At 47.7% G+C, this 25,080-nt stretch overlaps 2 protein-coding genes and 1 long non-coding RNA gene across 4 annotated transcripts; all 3 read right to left on the bottom strand.

The window, feature by feature from the left end:
- Positions 1–1,479: 1,479 nt before the first annotated feature.
- On the bottom strand, positions 1,480–3,202 carry LOC120675644. The gene is made up of 4 exons (XM_039956849.1): positions 2,899–3,202; positions 2,742–2,815; positions 2,562–2,672; positions 1,480–1,945 (listed from the first exon to the last, which is right to left on the bottom strand). The coding sequence occupies exons 1-3, from the start codon at positions 3,130–3,132 to the stop codon at positions 2,567–2,569; spliced, it is 414 nt and encodes a 137-aa protein (XP_039812783.1). The 5' UTR covers positions 3,133–3,202; the 3' UTR covers positions 1,480–1,945; positions 2,562–2,566.
- Positions 3,203–3,273: 71 nt separating this feature from the next.
- On the bottom strand, positions 3,274–4,551 carry LOC120675645. Of its 2 annotated transcripts, none has more exons than XR_005675414.1 (5): positions 4,479–4,551; positions 3,990–4,199; positions 3,788–3,907; positions 3,486–3,640; positions 3,274–3,406 (listed from the first exon to the last, which is right to left on the bottom strand). It is a non-coding gene; the product is annotated as an uncharacterized LOC120675645 (long non-coding RNA). The 2 variants fall into 2 exon arrangements; XR_005675413.1 differs by having other exon boundaries at positions 3,788–3,896.
- A 16,188-nt stretch (positions 4,552–20,739) lies between these two features.
- On the bottom strand, positions 20,740–22,343 carry LOC120671820 (isoflavone reductase homolog IRL-like). Its single transcript, XM_039952063.1, has 3 exons — positions 22,240–22,343; positions 21,634–22,059; positions 20,740–21,554 (listed from the first exon to the last, which is right to left on the bottom strand). Exons 2-3 carry the CDS (start codon positions 21,952–21,954, stop codon positions 20,946–20,948), a joined length of 930 nt encoding a protein of 309 aa, XP_039807997.1. The 5' UTR covers positions 21,955–22,059; positions 22,240–22,343; the 3' UTR covers positions 20,740–20,945.
- Positions 22,344–25,080: the final 2,737 nt, after the last annotated feature.

Here is a 25,080-nt window from a genome sequence, read left to right as displayed (position 1 = left end):
TTTCTTTCCTTCTCTGTTTGAAACCAAGGACGATCCATCCAGGCATCCATTATTAGATATAAAGACAAATTAACAAACTGAAGCTCAAAAGGGAATACTCGAGATGCAACACCACAACAGCAAGCTTCGCTAACGGTGGCGTACACGACGTCCGGGTACAGCTAGCCAGCGGCCGCCCCCATCGACGGGTCGATCTTGAAGTCGGCCTCCCCAAAGCAAAGAATGTACGCCGCCTGCGCGATCGACAGCGCGAGAGGAGCCTCTGCAGAATCGTCAATCCCGTTCACATTTCGTAGCTGAATCGAACGCCGTACGCGTTGTAGAGACAAGAATCGCCCTGACCTCAGATCATCTTGATGACGGCGTCCTCGCCGACGTGCCCGCCGGAACGTTCGGCCGCTCTTCTCCCACAGCGAGAAGAGCTCGTTGTGCGACATTCACATCGTGTTGGTCGGCGGCTTGCCGTACAGCATCCGGCCCTGACGAGCGCGACGCCCCAGTCCCTGGCGAGCGCGGCGGTGGGGTGGCCCCCAGGCCCCAGGCGCCCCGTGCCGCCGATCACCAGGATCCTGGTCTCCTCGTTTGGGGGCCCATTTTGGTTGCCTTGGTCGATTGGCATGCGACTCACCGAGAAGAGCAGGTGAGCTTAGGGGCGGTGGAGGGTCCTAAAATTTGGTTTAGATATTAAATTAAAAATACATAAGAGTAGCTAGAGTGGTGGCTCTTATCGATGCTGAATCAGGAGAGAGGGTATCGACACGACCACTGCGGGATCGATGCTGGAATCCAAAATAAAATGCACCGGGGCATGTCGGTGCGCCGAGGCTAGCTAAACAAATTAATAGAGGGAGAGTGGGAAATTTTTCTCGCGCAAAGCAACAATGGCGTGGGTGATGGATTGGTTTGACAAGTCGGCTCCGCTACTACTCAGCATCAATACTGATGTTGTGTGCGTTTTGGGTTTCATGGTATCGGCAGAGATATCATGGGCCTTGGTAATTTTAGCATCGAGACCACTGTGGGTAGTCTAAAGGTTAAGTTGAATTATGAAGAGACCACAATGATCCATGACCACCTTAAGCTCGATCGGCCGCCATGAAATGCTGCTGTTGCTGGGCTACCGCCAACCGCTAGCTAGCTGCTGGGTCAAGGCTGCACGAGTGAAAGGGCCTGCTACGGCCTGGCTCACGACTGCACGCACGACACGCGGGCACACGGCGACTTACAGGGTGGGGATGGGACGTTGATTAGTCACGCTCGCGACTGGGATCCATCCCGTTGCATCTCACAAGTGGCGAGCACAGGAGGGGTGAAGGGGTCTATTACCCACAATACCATTCGGCGCGCCGCGCCCTACCATATAAACAATAAAAAAACACGTAAGAAAATAAAAAGTAATCGTTATGAGTTATTTGGCATGCGCATTCTAGGCACATAAACACATCCGAGAAAGTTATAATCAAATGTGATTGTTTGGCATTTAGACTATTAACATCACAACACATGCATCCACCTTGCCTATGTGTTTGTTCGGCACTTAAACGATGAATATTACAGCACATTCATTCAGCTGGGCTACCCTACCGATAAGATCTGAGGTGTCCATCCGGCAATTTGAAACATAAGATTACAGCACATCCGATCACCTAACTATCCTACCATTTTTTGGCATCTGTCTGGCATCAAGGACATCATAGCTAGAGCACATTCGATCACCATAAATGGTATAACCAGTATCAGTAGCTACCAAGCAGCCTAGCCGGTAGCTTTTGATACTAACTTGAATTGTCTTTGGAAGAGAAATCTAACCAAAACGCTACACATGTTGCAGGCACATGCCGACGAAGATGATGCGTCGACACAGACTAAAGACACCCAAAAGTTGGCTGCAACATGGAGCGGCAAAATGAGCACGAGCCTGTCTGCTCATGCTTCCTTGCTGGGGCTGCAAAATGACAGAAGTTAAATTCCCAATATGTATCTAGCATGGTGATGTAAAAGAAGCACTGGAGAGTCCTCATGTAATGTGTAAATAAAGTTACTTGCCACATTCTGCTATAATGTACTGGAGGTATTCTGGGTTAGTTAGAATAGCCAGCTCATTCCAGGCTTAGCACATGTATCCTAGGAACATAGAATTTACAGCGATGAACCTGGTTTGAGGGAGTGCATCGAGAGAACTCTGAGCAGTAGCATAGCAAGTATATCCACCTAGGCAATCATTTTCAAATTCACATCTAACCTGACATGTCTAGTTCATTTGAACATCCACATATCAACCAAGTGTTCTAAACAAGTAGGCAGCAGCTAGGCAAATTATTTGTTTCATAAATTCAGCAAGCAAAAATGCAGGATGTATATGTTTATATCCATCTTTTGGTCTATAAATCAAGAAGGCTCATGGAAGCTTTGCAGATCAGGTTCCAGTTTGTTCATGAGCAAAGGTATGTGATCACATATATAAGCCTTGACCACATAACTGGATTGAAAGGAACATCAGCATATTTGCCAGGGTCTATAGGCTAGGCTTTTGATTTAAAAGAGAGACACAAAAAGGACACCTTTGCTAATCAGCAGAGGCCGCACCCCCGCTGCTGCCACCGTCGTCTTCCTCGGCCTCATCATCAATGAGGAGTTTCTTGGCCACGTTTCCTTTGCTTGTTGAACGGGACCTATAAGCAGCACTATAAGCATTTCTAGAAAGGTGTGTGTCCACGTGAGAATTTGTAAGGATGCCTCACCTTTTCCTAGTGGATGTCTTCTGTGGCACCAGAGCACTCTTAGAAGGCTTCACAGCAGGATTTTCAGACTTATCCTATGATGACAGATGCAAAGGCGATCAGGAATGTGTGATGTAAGAAGCAGCATGTAGTTTATAACAAATCGAGGAGCGCGTACCTTGTAATTAGCTGTGCTCTTCACACTCTGTGGAGTCTGCGGCGCATCAGATGCAGGTAAGGTAGGCCTGACCGGGGAGGCATTGGAGGCATGGATATCAACAGAGCAGGCAGCAAGTGGTGACATAGGAAGAGCCTGGTTCTGGTGAGAAGCGCTCTGGTGAGAAGCGCCATGCACGCTGGTGGTGGCACCTTCTGACAGCATGAGTGAGGATGTTTGGGATGTGGCTGGCATGGCTGGAATGATAGAGCCTCCTTGACCGACTTCTCCAACCACTGTGTTGACTTGGAGTGTTATGGTGCCGGAATCTTCGGTGCTATCAGTAAAACTGACTATCCATGTGAACATCTTCTCAAGCAGCCTTGTAATCTCATCTGGAATGAAGTCAGTTGGGTTTTCAGCCACAAGGGTGTCAGCCGATTTCCTTGTCAATCGCTGAGCTTGCCTCTCAAACAGAATGAACTCAGCAGCATTTGTGTCGTCACCAGCTAGTATGGATAACTTGAACCTATCAACGCTAAGATCAGAATAGGCAACAGAAAGTATCTGATCAAGAAGGATGAGAAGTTCAAATTCAGATAACTAACCTTGGATTGGGTATCCCAATGTTGTTGCACTTAGCATTTGTGCACTTGTAGGAATCACCATGGTGTTTTGCTGTCTTCATGCATTTCTTGCACGCATTGTACCACCAGTTGCTGCCGATCTTCTTTACAGCGACAGTGACTATAAACTCAGTTTTCTGCATATAGTAGCATGAGTCAGAAGAGAACAAAGGCTACAATAAATTGTTGAATGAGACTAAACCTAAAAGCTTCTAATAAAACCCTGACAGTAGAAGTGCAGTATGGAAGCAGCATGGAATGCGTGAAGGGATTGAAGTTTGCACCTGGAACTCAAATGGATTGAGATGTAAAATCTCAGAGAGCTTTTTTTCTGAGCAGGTTCTTTTTGGATAGCAGCACTTGAGCTCTCAGACCAAGCAATTGGCTTATACCCTGCTGTGGCGCTGTTAGGAATGAGGAGGCATTAGAAGCTGCTGAATAAATACTGGCAATCTAAAAATTCAGCTGTGTAGATGAGCACATCACCTAGCTAGAAGTTTCTTTGTGTCAGGAATGTCAGGATTGATGTACCACTTGCAAGACGAACTCCCGGACAAGGACATACCTCCAAAGCTTTTGACAAGAGTACCAACAAACAACACAACATGTGGAGAAGTCTGGCCATCTTTGAGTATTTCATCTGCTGGGAAAGCTGTGGCACGCTCTGACCAAAGCACAACATCTAAGAGGATGTTGCTGCAGCATTGATGAAAGGCTTAGTTAGAGATAGGCATTTAAACAAAATTCTATAACTATTGGTGGGGCAGGATCTATAGGCTGTAATACAATAGCAAAATTAGCCTGAAATGGCAGAATGTGCATAAGTATATATTGATGAAAGGCTTAGTTAGAGATAGGCATTTAAACAAAATCCTATAACTATTGGTGGGGCAGGATCTATAGGCTGTAATACAATAGCAAAATTAGCCTGAAATGGCAGAATGTGCATAAGTATATATTGAGCAATAAAATCACCTTGTTGTCTGTATAGTGACGGTCCTCTTGGTGCTGTCGCCCTGCCTTAGCTTTGTTTGTGTTGTCCCAAAATTTGAAATGTCAGTTATGACTCCAATAACGTCTATATGGAGAAACAGCCATGGGTTAAACAGGGTACGTATGGAGGAATATACCGCATCGATACTGTAAAACGAATGCACACAACATGAAAAGATTTGTTTACCTGTAAACTGTGCCCTGCTGTCAATACGTGCTTGAAGCTGTTACTGTGAGGCAATTGAGTAGGCATACATTGGGAAAGCAGGAGGAACAACAAGGACTTCTTCCACCTTGGTCCATTTTGTGAGCACAAGCATCTGGTCATTTTTTATTGGCTTGTAGTAGATGTTGGAGGCTCTGACCCGAAAGTAGGAGAAGGTGTAGACACCGCCTTCCTTGACGCGGTTCTTGAACAATTCATCAGCTGGAGGATAGACCTGAGCATGGATGCTATTACCCTGTTGGGGGAAAAATAAACAGCTCATAATTACTGGTTAACAACAGATAAGAGAGGCTGGAGGGGTAAATTAAGGAGCAGATCAGAGGTGCTTACCTCCTCATCAATGAGGACCATGTCAGCGTGAAGGAGTTTTGTTTCGTTATTAGTGTCATAGAAGTTCCAGAACCTGGAAACACGAACGCACACGCGATCGCTGCAGTTCCCAGTCAAAAGGTTTGGGAGAAGCAGGTCAGCCATCTGCAAACACAAGAAAACAGTGTGAACATAGACAGCTAACCTGAACAGAGCATGAGTAGCAAATATGAAGGACAGTAGCCAATCAAGAATAGGACCTTAGCAAAATGCAAAGAACCATTGTCTATTCGTATTAGGCGTAAATCAGCAAAAGGCACAAGGGTTTCTTGCGCAGTAGATGTCTCAAAATAGAATCATATAAGCCCACAAAATCTATGTACAGCAAAACAATTTGCACTGCAAAGGTCTAGGCTGCTGCCGCTGACGCGGCAGCAAGAACCTCTCGATACACCACATTGCGAGTCTGAGATCCACACGTTCCATCATCGTTCTCGATCAAAATCCTAAGTCCGCTTCTTGACGTGGCTCTTGTAATCGCAACATACAGCTGCCCGTGTGTAAACACAGGTTTTTTTAGATAAAGGCCTACTCTTGATAGTGTTTGGCCCTGGCTTTTATTAATTGTCATCGCATAGCACACGCGGACATGGAATTGCCTGCGCTGCAAAGTGAAAGGCCATTTTACATCAGTTGTGTTAAGAGCTGTTCTAGGTATAAAAACGGTCTCTCCAATATTTGTCCCTGTTAGCATCGCCAGGCAGCATGGAGACAATGTAGCTATTGATTTCATCGACCGTTTGGTTATTTAGGCAGACAATGGCTCGGGAAGATAAATATGAAGGATCGCGATAGCGGCTTAGCAAATCAGGATAGACCTCGGATACAAGGGCAGCAATCTTGTCACCCTCAGTGTGAATTAGTAGATCATTAGGAATAGTAACCCATGAGGGCTCGCGTTCGTCCCCTCTCCTCTCGGCTTGGACAGTGCCATCACCAACTGGTAGGATCCATTCACTAAAGCGCTAAAGCTCATCGCGCTGGGCCCCTTGCAATGAAGGGTCCCGCAGGCGCATGTTGGTATGCAATTTAAGGAGAACTACATGCCTTCATAGCCTAGAGTTAGCAATTGATGCGCCAACCACAGCTGCACGCGAACCCTTTCGAACCACAGGCAAGATTTGCCTAAAATCGCCACCAAGAACGACAGGCTTGCCTCCAAAAGGAAGCATGGCATTGCCAGGTTTATGCTCGGACAGAATGTCCTTCATCGTTCTATCCAACGCCTCGAAACAGCAACGGTTGGTCATTGGGGCCTCGTCCCATATAACAAGCGACACTACCTGTATAAGTTCAGCAAGCATAGTACCCCTTTTGACAGCACATACGGCAGTTTTAGTTATGTCAAATGGTATTTTAAAGCGCGAGTGCGCAGTGCGTCCTCTAGGCAACAGCAAGGAAGCCACCCCAGATGATGCAACTGCCAGGACAATTTTTTTTTCAGACCGGAGTCTAGCTATAATAGCGTTCCATAAAAATGTTTTTCCAACCCCACCATGACCGCACACAAAGAAAAAACCAGCTGACCCGTTTAAAACACAGTTAGTGATTCGATCGAAAACATTTTTCTGGTCAGGGTTTAGCTGTGACACTAAGGATGAAGCGTGCATGGATAGCATCAAAGGCTCGGTATCAAGCTCATCATTAATTAGTCGGTTATCATACAGACCATAGGTTTGTATTGTCAAACTCGGCAGACCGTACATGGCTATGTTCCCCCCACAGTTTGCAAACATATCTGTCAGTTTTAGTATAAGAATGTTCATCAGCTGCTCATGCGGAACAGCATATCCGGGGTTGCCAAGAGCATTCACAAGTCCTTTGCTTATATCATCGGTAAGGTAAAGCCAATACTTATCAAATAAAGCATGAACATTGCCGACAGAGCAGTAAAGCACAACGGTGACAAATAGATATCTAAGCTGATAGGATGATGCTGAGATAATAGCCTCATCAAACAACAGGATCCACTCATTGTCGCTCTCTAGCAACCCTCTTGCTTCGCACGCCTCTCAGTATGTGTTGTACACCCTACCGTTGAATGTTCGGACATCAGCATAGTTTGTCGCACCTTTAACTATCATCAAGAGCATGCGCAAATAGTAGAGCTCCCCAGTGGTTGGATGCACGTAATACATGCGACCAATTTTGGCACAAGGTGCCCTTTTCCGCCAACAACGGTCAGAAGCACACCAAGTCCATTCTTTAGGGAAATCACAGTAGGTCAAAGTTTCTAGTATCACTGTGTTTTGCATTAGCATCAAACCACGCAGTCAACATTGTGCTTTTTGCTGCTGGGCTAGAAAGCAAAGCTCACAAATCAGCCCCCGGCTCATAACGGACATGGTTCATTCCAGGAAGATGAACATACATCCGCTCTACAGGAGGTACTCTGTAGTGGATATCATACTCAAAGGCATGCCACAAGGCTTCGCAGACAGATAAGTATCTAGCGTCTATGTACTCCTGAATCTCATCGCGTGGAGCTAAGCCAGGGCCAGGAGAGGCGTTAGCTATTTTCAAAGTAACCTCAAAGTAAATTTTGGCCCTATCGCTTCCTTTAGTGACGTATTTGAACAAGTACTTGATCATATTTGATTTATTTCACCATTCAACATTGATATGCACATTGAAATTCTTAAGAAGGTTCATGTTATAGGGCACAACGTTTCTGTTATCCAGTCTAACACCATTCTTGATCACATGCCTACCGTCTTCCCTACGTCGGTAGATGGTGAAGCCAAAGTCATCTACTATAGTTTCTTCCTGGAAAGACTTAGGGAAATTCTTTGAGCACTTATCGTCCTTCATGCATGGGCATTTTTTATTGTCATTGCCACATGGGCCATGTATCATAAATTCATCAACTAATGCATAACCAAGTGGGTCAAGCTCTATGTCAGGTATTTCTGCACAGATAAAGTGATCAACAGTGGAAGAGTTAAAGTGCGCATTTGAATCGGCTAGCCACACAAGGCAATGTATATGGGGAAGGCCACGCTTTTGGAACTCAACTGTGTACAGAACTGCAGGATTAGTAGGGCTAGTTAGTCATGCTTACATGAAGCATAGAAAATTGGCAATACCTGCCAGATTATATGGAGGCCTACCTGCCCGAACAGCGCTAAAGGTCCTGCCCTCTCTTATATCTTCTATGAACTTGTCAACTTTCATATGAAAGACTCGCACAACTAAGTCAGATTGGTCGCTTGGTAATTGGCCTGGCTCATAACGAAGGGCATCAGCTATTTCTCTCCATTTTGTATTGCATGTAAAAGTCACAAAAAGATCTGGAGGTCCAAATACTCTGCATATGGCCATTGCATCCTGAAAGTTCATTACATGGTACCTTGTACCTCCAGTGAAGCTTGCAGGAACAACTGTTCTACCGCCAACAGAGTCCGCGGAAGTCAAACCTTTGTCAATCGCATCAGCTATTCCCTGAACAGATTCATAGCGAAGTTCTTTCTGGTGGTCAGCTATCCATTTTAGCCTAGAGCCTTCAACAGTCGAATAAAAGTCAACAACTAACTGATCACTCAATCTACCATAGCAAGTATAGGGATTTGGTTCGTTAAGCCTGTAGTGCATATGGAATCTACCATACTCGAGCATGGTAACATATTTACGTGTGATGCCTTCCTGGTCTGCATCTGTGTATTTAATGCCAAGATGGAACCCGTGCTCGCCATAGGGAAATAGAAGTGGGTATTGAAGGGACATGTAGCATGGGTGCAGGCAGGAAACCCATTTCATACAGCCGTTTTTAGAATTGACAAGGATGTCGTAGGTATATTCATCAGCTGAATAGTCACCGACTATTATCGCTGATATTTCACCACTGGTCGGCAGATTGTACTGGACATCTTGTCTAGAATTACATCCTAGCAGCCTTAGAGTCAGTGACTAGTCGCCAGCATCCTCCAATCGTTCTCTAGCGCAACGAAACGCCTTCACAAGGTTGTTGTGGCTGTCCAACATTTGTAAAAGGGATAGCGCTATCGCTCGGTCGGGCTGGTTAGCGGAGCCACCATCATCTTCGAAAAGGGAAAGCCATTTCTGTGCCTCGTGTTCAGGGTCATGTATGTATAGCTGGGCAAATTTAGGTTCAGCACCACGCAGGGACACCAAAGAACGAATACGGTGGTGGACAACCCCGTTTATCTTAAAGACATAAGGAGACGTACCATTGTTTATCGTCTTATCAACACATGCACCTAAAGAAGTGAATGCAAACAGGGAATTATACGACCTTATCTGCCTAAGAAACCGCTTTGACTGCGCATCACCATCAAATCTGAGGAGGCTAGATAGAGGTGCAGGAGGTCTTTTAAAAGGTTTTAGATCGATTTTTCCAACTCTACAGCAAAGGTTGTACACAACTTTTCTTTTCGATAGGTTTGTTGCACTTTTCACTCGTTCTTGAAACCAAAACACAACACCGCATTACGGGCACTCATCAGATGGGCCACCGTAGTATGATCTGCCCGGGTAAGCCTCTACAGGAGCGGAAGGCAGGATTAGTATTATATGGCTAGCAGGTCAAAGAATTAAAAGGCGATCTAAAAGGATAGATGGAAGACCTTTTAGTTTGTCTACAGAGGCCTTGTCAGGAGGGATTGACAGAGTAACATCAGGATCATTCACAGGGCATCTCTTATAGCGCATCCTACTGATTCGGTAACGGCGGTTCTGTGTAGCGATGTTTGCAGGACAGTCCATCAAGGATCGTTTTCCTGCTCATTTCAGATTAGTAAAGGATCGTCGTTGAAGCTCACAGGTAATTCAATGGATCATTTGAGTGTGGAACTAACTCACTTGTTTTTGTTGGGGGAAATGGAGTCTGGTGACAAGGCTGGCCAAAGCGCACCAGATATGGCTGGTTGGATGGACCAAACAAGCCAGGCTCACAGGAATGGCCACTGCCGTTAGCAAAAGCATGCTCGCTAGAGTAGCCGAACGAACGGGCAACAGGGTAAGCAGGTAGGACACTCTACGGCATAGCCTTCCTTTTTTGGACCTTCTCACGACAACGTGCCACTCTCTCACTCGCAGACCCAGCCATGGCTAAACAAAAAGAACAGCAGGAAGCATGTAGTAAATATTTAATAAGACATGCGCACGCACAACAGCTACTCAGATATAAATGCATAGGGAAAGACTCCAACATAGAAGACGTGCAGGGGTAAAAGAAACGCAAGACCAGGAGAGAGAGAGGTGCACATAGAGAGGGGGAATGGATCACATATAAAAGAGCTGATATGAAAGGAAGGCAAAGACGAACATGACTTACCTTCGCAAGAAGACGCTGCAGCAGAAGCAAAGCAGGGACCAGCTTGTGCCTAGCAGCAGCAGCCTAGCAACCATACAGCAGCACACATAAATACAATTTGGTACCTGCAGAACATATATAAATAAAATTTCATATCTGCAAACTGTCCTATAGCGGGCACATAACAAACTTTTTAAAAAGGCTACCACAATAGCAAGACACAGGAAGGGAGAAGCCTCATACTTGCAGAGGCACAACCTCTGGACATGTCAAGGCCGTAGCCATAAGGCCTGAATATATCAATCTAAGGCTACAAATCTGTAAATTCTGTTTGGGCAAACAGTCTTTAATAGGTTGAACATGCAAAGAACCATTAACTCTAAAGTCTCCAACAGCAAGGAAGTCACCCAATAATGGAGAAGCAAACACTACTAATACATTTCAGAGCATTCTGTGCACTAATACATTATTAGCACATGAAATTAAATTAACAGGTAACTCAGATTTCCATTAGTTCATATTACACAACACACATCTCAAAAGCAGGCACCCCATTGATTTATCTCACACCAAAAGCTATTGAAGGGCAAGAATCTGATGGTGCATTCTAATGCAACCATCCAAAATCTTTCTTTTTTTTAGCAAACAGATAGAATTTCTATAGATCTGTCAAATGGCAAAATCATGTCCCAGAAATGCAAACAAGATAGGTCTAGTCAGATGCTAAGACAATCATCACAATGTAGGCATAAATTTGTGTAAATAAACTCAACCACGCCTTGACAACTTGGTACACATGATTTCTATGCAAAATTAAATAGATCAAAGTAAGAGTCACCATATCATCACAACCACCCACAATCTATAAAAAGCCTGTCTTGGCAGATATTTATTTGTTCTAGATCAAAACTATCCAGATGCTAAGTGCTAGGTCTAACAACTCTTTAAAAGGCACCACCACAAGAGCATCATACATGGTTAAATACACTGCATAGACACTACAATAAACAGCCAACCCATATTGAGGAACACACGAAAGAAACCACATCAAAGCATTTGTTCAGAGACTGTGACAATAGAAGCTGTACATAAGACCACTTGCACAAACTTTGCCGAGGTGATCCTCAGACAAGTTCTTCCAAATGAAAGATCCAGCAAGAACCACATATAAGAAAAAAAGATCACAACATAAAGCATCAAGACACGATAGCTCTCTATCTAGCAGCACACACACATCAGCTCCACAGGACACCCAGCTCAACAAAAGCAATCATCTAATAGCAGCAGGGAACAACAGCACAAATGAAATCATTTAAATCTAAGGAAAGACAGAAGCTTAGATGTATAGCGAGCGTACCTTGAAGATCTATAGCGCAGGCAAACCCAACGCGAATGCAGCTTCCTAATCGGAGAGAATCCAAGGGATCGTGCATCAATCAGAAAAAAGCGGCGGCATTAGGGAAATCATGCAAGGACCAAGGCAAAGCACGCCAGTAGGAAGCAAGAGAAGGCAGTGGAGGAGGACCTACCTCTCCCAACAGATCGAGGTCGAAACCATAGGTGACGTGCGCCATCGCGGATCCACCTCCTGCAGAACACGAGGACGAATATAGACATCAGGCTAGGATCTAGCAACGCGCAAGCAAAGGAAAGATCGGCGACAGCAAGAGGCGCATGGGCTCACAGATCTCAGATTGCAGAGCAGATGGGAAAAGCGGCCAGCAGAGAGGAAGAACACGAGGAGGAGAGCAGGAGGGAGAAGAAATGGGGGAAGAGGAGGAAGAGGAGGGGGAAGGGGCGCGGCTCTTATCTCGGCGGGAAACGGGCCGGGCATCAAGCTCGGGAGCAAGCCGACACGACGGGGCGGTCTCGAGGCACGGCTCCGACGGGACGTCGGGAGAGCAACGGAGGACAGGGCGGACAGGCGCTGCCTGCGCACGTTCTGGCGGGGGGCCACTGTTCCGGCGCGGTGAGACGAGCGAATCCAAGGCGGATCCAGCCACGCCCAGATGGAAAGGCGCCGCGTCCGCTGCAGCCTCGCACCCGGGCGCCGCTCCCTTCCCCCGCCACAGGCAGCCGGGCTCCACAGCGAGGCACCCCCACTGATCAGACGGCGGATGAGGGCCGGCCGGCCGCGCGCCGCTCGCTCCCGACGCGTCGCCATCCTCGCTGCAGTCTGCCCCGGCCCTATCCACCAACGCGGTGGACGCCCGCTCCACCCTAGCCGCAGGGAGCTGTGGGCGCCGCCATCTGGGCTCCACCGAACGGCAGGCCCACCGGGCAGCGAGCGCGGGAGCCCAGGAGGCCGTAGGCATGGCGCGGAGCGCGCGCTCCCTCCCACCGCGCGGAATGCGCCGCGGCAAGGTGCTGCCGTCGCCAAGCGGGCTCCGCCCGATGGCTAGCCCACCGGTCAGCGAGGCCGGGCGCTTACATGGCAGGTACCACCGCGCGGAGCATGCGCTCGCTCCTGCTTGCTCCCGCGCTGCGGCAGGCGGGACGCGCGGCATGGCGACACGCGTCCCCGCCGTACCGGTGGAGCACTGTGGTGCGAGCACCAGGCAATAGCTATTAACAATTTTGATATGCAAGTGGAGAGCGACGCATCGAACAAGTGCTCGCCCCTACCTTTCTCCACCTTCCGCGGCTTCGGTGGCACCTCCAGTGCCTCCGCCACCACCTTCCACCGCTGCCGCCGCTAACCACTCTCGCCGCCGCGCCGTCCATCAACCGCTGTCATTTTTTCCTCTCCCCCGCCGCAGGCCATCATCCACCGTATGTCCTGCCCCTGCCCGGTCGGCGGCGCTCCCACACCGCCTCACCCTCCACCTGTCGAACTGTCGCCACTGCCCCGTCCCTCCCGGCCACCTCCTCTTCTACCGCTGGAGGTCATGGAGGCCCCTAGACTCTGGTAACCCCAAACCCTAAGTGCCTTCACCTCCACCACTTCCGATCCCCCGCCCGGCGACGATGTCGCCGCCGGCCACTTACCTCACCTCCCCCGAACCCTAGAACTCCGCTCCTCTAACCCCGACGCCAACCACCATCGCGAGCTTGAGGTTAAAGAAGGATAGCGTGCGGGCCCACTTGCAGGAAGCGTCGCCTGCCTCGTTCTGCAACAGCTCGCACGCATGCTAGCAGTGCGTGCGAGGAATAGATTTTCCCATGTGGAGGGACGAGCCTCCCTGCAGTACTGCAGGGGTTCGTTCTGTTGCGAATCGTATATTCGTTGTGCCCTCATCCCACGTCGTCCAATAGGCGGTTGACTTGCGCCCCTTCCCCGGAGGGACGGTTACTGTGGGTGTGTGCGTGGGTAGTGCCGATTCATGGCGTCTGTACATCATGTATATAAACATAACACTGGATCAATGAGAACTTCTTGGTTGTTTTGCCATTTCATTTGTTCTACTCGCGAATCTACATTAATATGTTATCACGCACGTGTTCTGACCATTGAGAAAGGCCAGATCGAGAAGAAGAACAAACATTGAGAAAGAAGGCAAACAAGAACAGAACAGTGACGAACTCCCGACGACTTTGATCCTAGAGGTTCGATACCTAGACGTTTACCATCAATGGACGACATCGTTGCTTCTGTTCTTCGTCTTCCTTGCCGGCAGCGCATCCGTCGCCTTCGACACCTTCTCCGACGGCAACTTCGGGCGGCCGTTCGCCATCACCGTGGCCGTGAGGCATGCCGTGCTCTCACTGGAGGCCGCGGCTACCTCGCCATGAGCGTTGGTGGTCCTCTCGGTGGACGCATTGACCACCACGGAGGACGCCGAGGTGGCGGCGGCGGACACCCGATCACCTTCTGTGCCGACACCCTGGAGGAGATCCACAGGCCTCCCTCGCCGCCAGACAGTTGCATGGCGCCGGGGCGGATCTTGATCCATTCGCCGTGCCTCTGCTCTACCCACGGGTGGACGGCGTTGGTGCGGCTCGGAGAATCGTCGAGGGCACCAAGTGAAGTGACCTCGCACTGTCCGCGCCATGGATGGACGTGCTTCGCCGTCGCTGATGAAGATGGGCCTTCCTCTGCAGCACTGCTGACCCCACCAGCGCCGCCAAGGGCATCTTCACCGCGCCTCCCATCTCCAACGCCGGCCGGCCCCGAGCGCCGGGGCACGATGGCAGCGCGAACCGGGTGGCCGGCCTTCTACAACCACAACAGGGTCACCGGCATCACGACCATCTCCGACCCTGCCCTTGCGGCCCCGCCTCTACCGCCCGCACCGGTCACCGCATGTCGTAATGCGACGGCGACAGCTCGTTCCAGCGTGAACGTGGACGCCAATGGGTTGCCGAATAGGCACCTTGGCGGTGGGCGGACGGGTACGAGTCCTCCTCTGAGGAGGATTCTTGACCAGCGGTGGGCACCTGAGTGAGGGGGCAGGGGCGAGGGGGGAAGCCGCTAGGCCGCCGGAACACCAGATCTGGGTGGCGGAACGGCGGATCCGGCTGGAGCACCGGCGGATCTGGCGGTGGAAGACGTGGAGCGGTGGCGGCGGGGTCTGTAGGGAGGTGGCTGCGATGGAGGTTGCAGGAGCGGCGATGGCGGTTGTGCGGCGGTGGCGGGGCTGTTACTGGCTGCGGCCGAGGTGGGGTTAGGGTTCAACCCTAACCGCCGCTTATGTTCGGGCTGGACCGCCCAGCGACCAGGCAGGGAGGCGGCTCACGGGCCAGGCACTGCTGCTGGGCCGGCGTGCGTGGCTCGCAGGCGGGCCGGTGCGGCTCGCAGGCCGGCGCGGCGTGCGGCTGGCTGGCCGGGGCGGCTCGCAGGCCTGTGCGACTCGCAGGCCGGCACTTCCGGCTGGCGACCGAGGCCGCTGGCAGGCCAGCACGCGTGGCTGCCAGGCCATGGCTGCTGGCGGGCTGACGCAGCTAATGGCTGGTGGGCCAGCTCGGGCCTGCGCAGTTGGAGGCTGCTGGCGGGCCGGCTTAGCTGGCAGTTCTGAGAAGCTGACAACCCAATTACCTTGTTATTTTCATATCATTTTCATATATGCAGTGCTTTTTATTCTAGTTTATGTTAAAGTACTGTTTATGTTGGTCATATATGTTTGTAAATATGTGTTTGTACTCAAGTTTGGTTCATTGCCATGCCATTCTAATATTACATTGCAAATTATTGTTATGGTCCATTTGTTATGATTCATACAATGCAATATATTGATTCTCTATTTTGGAATAATTGAGCCATTTTTTTAGATGTTGGTCATACACGAGGAGGAATCTACGCTATGTTTCTACATAGTGACTATTCCCAAGTGAGATTCCATCATAGAATTTGGACAAAGGGTGTACACCATTTTGGTGATTACCATGAATTCAATTTGGAAATTGAATTCATATTGGCCTACATCAAATTAGAGATTACCTTGATTCTTTTTCAAATTGGTCATACACAAGGTAGTATATCTATACTACTGCGGGATCTACACTATGTTCTACATAGTCACTATCCTCAACGTGCGTATCCAATTTTAAGTTTTGAGTTATAAGGTCTACTCTATGCTGATGACTGCCATTATAATTATTCCAAATTGAGCTAAGAATTAATTGCTGGAATTCAAATTTGTTGAATTCAAATTGAAACTTATTGCTAGAATTCAAGTCCATTGAATTCACATAGATAATTGCATTGTTTGTGCCAAATAATTGAACTTCATCCCCAGGCTCCAATGGAGCGGGACAAGTGAGACCAAGACTCCCCTACAGGGGAGACTTTTTTGGCTAACAACAAGATGATCGTGGAGTAAGTCCAACGGCATCTTTAGGGACCTTAACTAGATTGATTATCCAATCATTAAATATTCGGATAATTTGATTTGCAAAGCTCGTAATATTATGACATGATGTTGTCCTTACTTTGTTGTACTAGCACTTTGTTTACAATAGTTATGGCATTTGTATGTTTTCTATATATTTGCTAAGTTGTTATGTATAAAATTCTGCAAATTATATAGATTTTCTACGGGAGTCGATCCGATGGAGGAAGAGATGTGCCTGGTGGACAGCTGTTCATCAAATACTGTGCTTAGGGAAATAAAATATTTTCAGACTCTCACTAAGAGAGAAGGAAATGTTTTAACCATCGCTGGACGCGATGCTACGATAGTGGGTTCTGGACAAGCTACTATTGTACTCCCTATGGGTACGAAGATAACAATCGAAGAAGCATTGTTATATCCTGATGCGACTCGTACCCTCCTAAGCTACAAAGATATCCGTTGTAATGGAATTCATGTTGAGACACATGAAGAGAATAAGGAGGAGTTCCTCTTATTCACCAAGGACAATGGACTAGGCAAAGAAACACTAGAGAAGGTGTTATCTCTCCCGTCTGGATTGTACTATACATACATAAAGCCCGTGCCGCATGTTGCATACAAGGTGATTTTCCAGAATGTCGATGCATTCCAGGTTTGACATGATCGACTTGGGCATCCCGGAGTTGGGAGGATGAGGAAAATCATAGGCAATTTGATTGGTCATAATTTGAGTAGTGCTAAGTTCCCACAATCTTTGGATGTCATGTGCACTTCATGTGCGACTGAGAAATTGATTTTGAGACCGTCGTATCTCAAAATTAAGGAAGAGCCTCTCAAATTCCTTGAGCGTATCCAAGGTGACATATGTGGACCAATTCAGCCGTTATCGGGACCGTTCAGGTATTTCATGGTTTTGATCGATGCATCTACGCGTTGGTCACATGTGTCGTTGTTATCGACACGAAACCATGGATTTGCTAGATTGATCGCTCAAGTTATTAAACTAAAAGCGCATCATCCTGAACATCCGATAAAGTCCATAAGAATGGATAATGCTGCAGAGTTCACATCACATGCCTTCAATGATTATTGTATGGCACAAGGAATTGAACTACAACATTCGGTTCCATATGTTCACACCCAGAATGGATTGGCAGAAGCTCTAATCAAGAGGATTAAGCTTATCGCTAGACCAATATTGCAAGGTTGTAATTTTCCAACATCGTGTTGGGGTCATGCAGTTTTACACGCTGCAGACTTGATACAACTACGCCCAACTGCTTACCATACAGCTTCCCCACTGCAAATGGTGCGATGTGATCCTCCAAGTATTTCCCATCTGCGGAAATTTGGTTGCGATGTGTACGTACTGATCTCACCACCCAAGCGAACATCGATGGAGCCTCACAAGAAAATGGGGATCTATGTGGGATTTATATCTCCGCCGATTATAAAATACTTGGAGCCCCTGACTGGGGATTTGCTCACGGCCCGGTTCGCTGATAGTATCTTCAATGAAGATCATTTCCCGGCTTTAGGGGGAGAATTTAAGTACCACGCTGAAAGCCAGGAAATAAACTGGGATGCAAAGGGCATTGCCAATGAGGATCCTCGTACTTAGGAATCAGAACTGCAAGTTCTAAGGATTCTAAATTTGTAAAATATTGCAAATAATCTGCCAGATGCATTTACTGCTGGTAAAGACGTCACAAAGTCCTATATACCCGCTAGGAATGTGCCAGAAAGAATAGAGGTACCAAAGAAAACAATTCAACTTCCTTCTTCTGGGAAGAATGGAAGAAGTACGGCAATTCCTGCAGGTGCGGCTTCTCGTAAGCGCAATAGGAAAGAGAAGGATACCCCTTCTATACCAGCAAATGTGACTCAACAGTCAGTTGAGAGAAGTGAAGTGGGTAGGGAAATTCCACATCCCGCATCAACAGTGCACACTTTTTCTGATGCTGGGACTTCGGAACGCCCTGACGGGGTAGTTTTGGGAAATAACGAACCGTCGAGAGGAGTACAAGAAATTTCTATAAATTATCTTGATACTGGAGAGACATATGATCGTAAGGCTACAGTTGTCGACATATACTTCTCCGAATCAATTGCTGAGAATCTCCATAAAGATCCAGAACCTAAGTCCATGGCAGAGTGCAGGAAGCGCTCAGATTGGGATAAATGGAAGGAGGCAATTGATGCGGAGTTAGCCTCGCTTGCTAAGAGAGAGGTATTCTCATCAGTGATACCTACACCTCCTAAAACCTTTCCTATGGGTTTTAAATGGGTTTTCGTTCGGAAGCGGAATGAAAACAATGAGGTGGTGAGATACAAAGCAAGGCTAGTAGCACAAGGGTTCACGCAGAGATCCGAAGTTGATTTTAATGAAACATATTCTCCAGTTATGAGTGGAATTACGTTCTGATATCTTATATTGTTGGCAGTACAAAAGCGTCTATCTATGCAGTTGATTGACATAGTGACCGCATATCTATATGGGTCACTTGATTCGGATATTTACATGAAAGTTCCCGATGGGATTTCTATACCAAATCAGGGCGCAAATCGCAACATGTATTGTGTAAAACTGAAAAGGTCTCTATATGGCCTTAAGCAGTCGGGACGAATGTGGTACAACCGACTGAGTAAGTACCTTATGCAGAAGGGTTACTCCAATAGTGACGATTGCCCATGTGTCTTCATCAAAAGATCCTCATCAGGATTTTGTATTATATTTGTGTACGTTGACGATATCAACATTATTGGTAATACACAGAATATTGATGAAACTCGCAATCATCTTAAGACGGAGTTTGAGATGAAGGATTTGGGTAAAACCAAATTTTGCATTGGATTGCAAATTGAGCACCTTCATTCTGGAATCCTAGTGCACCAGTCTGCCTATATCCAGAAAATATTGGAGAAATTCAATATGGATAAGTCATATCCAGCCAAGGCTCCCATGGTAGTAAGATCTATTGATCTCAAAAAAGATGTTTTTCGACCACGGGACGAGGGAGAAGAGATATTGGGGTCAGAATTCCCTTATCTCAGCCTCATTGGAGCACTTATGTATCTCGCGAATAGCACCAGGCCTGATATTGCTTTCGCGGTGAATTTACTTGCAAGACATAGTGCTGCTCCGACGAAACGTCATTGGGTAGGAGGAAAACAGATCCTCAGATACCTGAATGGTACAAAGGACTTGGGTTTCTTCTATCAGAAAAACCAAGATCCTATGTTGGTTGGATACACTGATGCTGGCTATTTGTCTGATCCCCATAATGTCAGATCGCAGACAGGATTCGTTTTCTTACATGGTGGAACTGCCATTTCTTGGAAATCGTCTAAACAGACATTGGTGGCAACTTCCACAAATCATTCTGAGATAATTGCACTTTATGAAGCATCACGAGAGTGTGTATGGCTTCGCAGAATGATTAACCACATATAGAAGTCGTGTGATATTGGTTCTTTGGAATCACCAACCATTATCTATGAGGATAATGCTGCTTGTGTTACTCAGATGCAAACAGGCTACATAAAGAGCAACATCACAAAGCATATTGCTCCTAAGCTATTTTATCCTCACAAACTCCAACAGAGTGGTGAGATAAACATCTTGCAAACGAAGTCTTGTGATAATCTTGCTGATTTGTTCACAAAGTCCTTACCTGCTTCAACATTTGAGAAATGTGTTCGAGGTATTGGTATGAGGAGACTTCGGTATTTGCAAGATTCAGGGGGAGAAGCCCCAAATGGTATGCCTTGTTAGAACGCATCACATTGTACTTTTTTTCCCTTTATGAGTTTTTCCATGGGGTTTTCTCAATAAAGGTTTTTAATGAAGCAATGTTAACACAAGTATATGTCAGTATTTCTAATTTTTTCCACGTGATTTTTATGGAAATACAGAAGACATAGATTATTCTTTTGAACTCGTTGAGTTAATGGAGTAATCATCGAAGGAAATATTCCTGTTTTTTCCCACTGAGTTTTTGAGGAATTGTGTAAGTTCATTGATCTGAAGATGGATTCGGCCAAAGAGGAGTGTTGCGAATCGTATATTCGCTGTGCCCTCATCCCACGTAGGGGTGGTAATGGGCCATGGCTCTAGTGGCCTCTTCACAGCCCAACAAGATCCTTAAATTATTTAGTTCAAAATTATATAAAATTAGTGCCCGGCCCTTTTAAAACCCGACCCTTAGATTTTCTAGTTCAAAATCTTAGTCCCTTTACCCACCCTTCCCACGCAGTCCAACAGGCGGTTGACTTGCGCCCCTTCCCCGGAGGGACGGTTACCGTGGGTGTGTGCGTGGGTAGCGCCGATTCATGGCGTCTGCACATCATGTATATAAACATAACACTGGATCAATGAGAACTTCTTGGTTGTTTTATTTGCCATTTCATTTGTTCTACTCGCGAATCTACATTAATACGTTCCACTGATCTGTGGTCCGCCGGTTAGTCGGTTAGTGTTACCGAGTTACTCTACAGTACCGTATAGGAACCGGTTTCGAGGTGGAGGTATAGTACAGATGGAGGACGTTTTGATTCGGCCTCCGATGCCGGCGTGAGGCCACACATGCCACGGCGAGGCAGATCGGCCGTCAACGATATGGCCTCAGGATTGCTTAAGAAATGGCAGGGCCGTCCATTACAAGAGTAGCAGCACATACAGTACACCAATGCAACAAAAACTGGATCACGATCCACGAAAGGGAACGGATCTTATTGCCGTGCAAATTGACATCACGACCTGGACGCTGCATCAATCGGAGACACATCTACGATCACGCGCGTCGTCTTCCTCAGAGGAACCTGTCGAGGTACTCGTCGACGGTGGTGTACTTGACGTCCGGGTACAGCTCGGCGGCCTCCGCCCCCTTCGCCGGGTCGACCTCGAAGCCGGTCTGCTCCCCCCTCACGTGCGCCGCGTGCCAGATCGCCAGGACGATGTTCGCCGGCACCGGCGACTCTCGGATCTGCTTCAGGATGGCCTCCTCCGGGACGTACTCCCGCTCGAGCGCCCTGCCGGTCTTCTTCTCCCACAGCGCCAGCAGCTCGTTGTGCGACAGCGTGTTGGCCTGCGGCCGCACGTACAGCGTCTTGTTCTCGGCGCGCGGGTCGTCGGCGGCGAGCACCGTATACGTCGCGATGTCGCCCTCCTCCATGTACACGGCCTTGGCGTTGCCGTCGCCGAGGACGACGGCCTTGTCGGCGGGGGGCCCCTGGGCGAGGGCCTGCCCGATCCCGGGCAGCGAGTAGCCCGCGAAGAAGCCGGTCACCACGTACGTATAGGGGATGCCGGCGGCCTCGACGGCGCGCCGGACGGCCACCTTGCCCGACAAGAGTGTCCTGCCCGGCTCCACGATGCCCGTGCGGTCCACGTCCAGCCCGAACTCCGACGGGAAGAACCTCTGCACAGCCGGATCGAGACATTGACGACGACATTGACCAGGATCGGAGGCAAAGAACAGATTAAAGAACGAGAGGAACCTTGACGTTGCCGGCCTCCTTGATGGCGTCGACGAGCCTGGTCTGGTCGGCGATCTGCAACGACCCGACCGTGGAGATGACCACGTCGGCGGCCTTGACGGCGCTCACCAGGCTGGCCTGGTCGTAGAGGTCGCCCTTGAGGAGCGTCGCGCCGGCGTCCTGGAAGCTCTTGAGCAGCGCCGCCTTGGCCGGGTCGGACGGCGCCGCGTCCCTGACGAGCGCGAAGGTCGTGTGGCCCAGCCGCGCGCTCGCCGCCACGACGTGCCGGCCCAGGTACCCCGTGGCGCCGACCACCAGGATCTTGGTCTTCTCCGACGCCATCACGGTTGCTGATCACTCACAAGTTGGAGCTTGCTTATAGCCTGCTGCTCGCCGTGTCAGCAAAGTGCTCGCTCACTCGACGGGAAGCTGAGAATCATCTGCCGCCTGATTGCCATCGGACACCACCAGTGGCGGAATCAGGATTGAGTTGAACCTCGGGCCGAGTTTTAAATATAGTTGTGACAAAAATCAGACGTCGACAAACTCATAGTTCAAAAGATACACGAGAATATAATAGAAATTCAAAAGATACACGAGAACATAATGGAAAGATAAAAAACATACAATAAGTGTCATCGCGAATTAGTATATTTATTCTTCTTCAGCAATTTTTTGAGCTTCTTCAGCAATTTTTTGAACCGAACCCCGGGCCATGGCACGGGTGGCCCGGGGTGTACATCCGCCACTGGACACCACTATATATAATCGTCCGATGGGGTAGCATCTGGTTCTCCATCGATGTCAAGACGAACTGCTGGGTCGCTGTGAACAGTGAAGTTGGTGTTCTTTTTCTGGTGAGGACGGGGCAGCTAAGTCACGCTCCTTTCCTTTTCTGATGCACCCGCGCGCGGTTGGCGCTTGGCCGCGATGAACCTGTCCGTGATCACGACCGAGTGAATCGTGGATGCGTCCATGTTAACCGTGGCACCTAGACCTAGTGATTGCGATTTCCTAATCGGTCGGTCGGCTTCAGGGTCAATTTCGGCTTAAATTTTAGATGAAGATGAAGCCCTACCAAACTGGTCATCTGTGTGCAATTTCGGAAGCGTGTCGACAAATCCGATAAAAAATTATTGCAATGGTTATGGACAAACACAATTTAATAGCATTAGGTTAGAGAATTAAAACAAATTTTGATTAAAAGAAAGTTGAGAGAAAAGTTAGCATGAGTCAGATTTCGAGAAGGTGTTGATAATCATAGAGGACGGTAAGCATAAAGAAGAAGACTATACCTTACCCGCTGCAATAGTAATTTGTGAACCCGTACACAGCATGATGGGATAAGGTGCAACAAACATGGCAAAAGGTGTAGCAAACGGGCCTCTTTAGTTCGCGAAAATTTTTGGATTTTGGTACTGTAGTATTTTCATTCTTATTTAATAATTAATGTTCAATTATGTATTAATTAGACTTGAAAAGATTCTTCTCGTCGTTTACAGATAAACTATGTAATTAGTTATTTTTTCAACTACATTTAATGCTCCATACATGTGTTCGAAGATTCGATGTTGATAGATAGTATAAGATATTATAGGTGCATGTATGCAGGAACTTTTAGAAATTGAATATTGAAAACTATAAAAAAATCTAGCTACGGGCACAATTTACGCGGATCGCCTTGCTAATTATTTATTACTCCAAAAGAGAAAAGAAGGATAAAAAGGAGATTACTACCGCGCATTAGTATGCTGGTAGCCTGGTACCGCTTCGTTTCGAGAACGTTCTCGTGGTAGTACTTGAACTTCTAGAAGACAAGCTAGCGTGCCGTGACAAAAACCGGCGAGCTAAATTAAATTTCGCGACCGTTACTTAAAAAAGAAAAACTCGACCAATCCCTTTCTGATCTGAAGTTTGTTGGTAGCAGCATCACTTGCTGGTGGGTGAGTGCAGAGTACGTGCTCCTCCTGCAATAATTCGTGGGACCTGAAATCTGATTAGCTAGCTCACCTCACCTCACGTCACCCAACTCAGCTGTGTTCCTAGAGCTGGTACGGATAGTGCACCTGGGCGCGGTTGGTGCTCGGCCGCGATGAACCTGTCCGTGAGCACGGCCCAGTGAATCAGTCGACGCGTCCATATTAACCCCGGCACTAGTGATTGGGACTGACTGAGTAATAAAATCGGCCGATCGGCTCGGGGGTCATTTTCGGCTTAGGAGTCCGGCTAATCTTCACTAGACAGCTGCGGCCACGCTCTCCTGCCAAGATTACTGTTGCCATTTTTTTCTCGACATACCGACCTTTGGGGTTTGTTCTCCTTTTTCGCACCAGTTTTCTTCTGATTTCCTCTGCGGACCCCTTCACCATCTCTGACGGGGCTAGGGTTCCTTTGACGAACTCTGTACACGCTCCAGTGAGGTTATCAACGGAGCTACGAGTAGGATTCAGAGCTTAATTGGGTAGCGGTGGACAAGGCCACAAGGATGGTGCCGCCGTTCATGGGCCACGAAGGACTGACAGTTTGCTTGGCAGTGTCACGAAGCAATTTAGTTCAGCGCATGATCTACCGTGGTCTAATGAGGGCATCACATGGTGGACGTCGCTCGTGAGCGGGAGAGCGTCGATAGCGGGAGAGGTGTCGAGAGGACGAAGAAGGTGTCAGACTATCAGAGAAATAAGAAAGAACTCCCAAATATTTAAGAGAGATGCGATTTCAGACTATCAGAGTCAACGTTTTTTCCTGCAAACTATTCCTAGCTGGGGCCGGATATTTTCCAAAATCCATAAAAATCAGAGTCACGTTTCGAAAGAGGGAGGAATTAAGAAAACCAGCCTTTGGTTGATCTAAGGCCGGTCTCGGTACACAGTTACCTAGACTACACTAAAAACTAGATAATTGTGCTAGATAGGTTTCATGGTGAAGAAACTCTCCTCACATCCCGTGAAAGTGGTGTTTGGTTGCCAAAAGTCTCTACTTGTTTGGTTCCAAGAACTAAAAGGGACTAGATATCATTAAATGAGTGTACAAAGTACCATATATATCACCCCTAATATGCATCCATCCAAGAGGTGGAGACCAAGGATGGGGGTGAATAGTAGACCTCATGTAGCCTAAAAGTCCCAAAAAAGCTCCTCAAGAGTTTTTATTCTTTAGCCCCAACTACTCCCTCCTTCCCAGTTTATAAGGCATACACGTATATCAAGATTCAAACCTTCTCATCTTTGACCAATAATTTGACTATTAAATTTTTGTTTTTATAATGCAAATTTCATATGATTGGATTCATAATCAAATATAGTTTACAATGATTATAAGCTTATAATCAAAAGTGATATAATATATGATAAATAAATGGTCAAAGTGTTGTTTAGAAGACCGTGTCATGTTCCACCATGCCTTATAAACGGGGAAGGAGGGAGTAACACTTTACCCTCAAAGTCCTTGTTTGGTTCTCTAGGGACTAAA

This window comes from Panicum virgatum, chromosome 5N (genome assembly GCF_016808335.1).
Source record: "Panicum virgatum strain AP13 chromosome 5N, P.virgatum_v5, whole genome shotgun sequence".
NCBI lineage: Eukaryota > Viridiplantae > Streptophyta > Magnoliopsida > Poales > Poaceae > Panicum > Panicum virgatum.
Note: the sequence above shows the minus strand (reverse complement) of the source record. Positions and strands in the feature narration are given on the sequence as shown.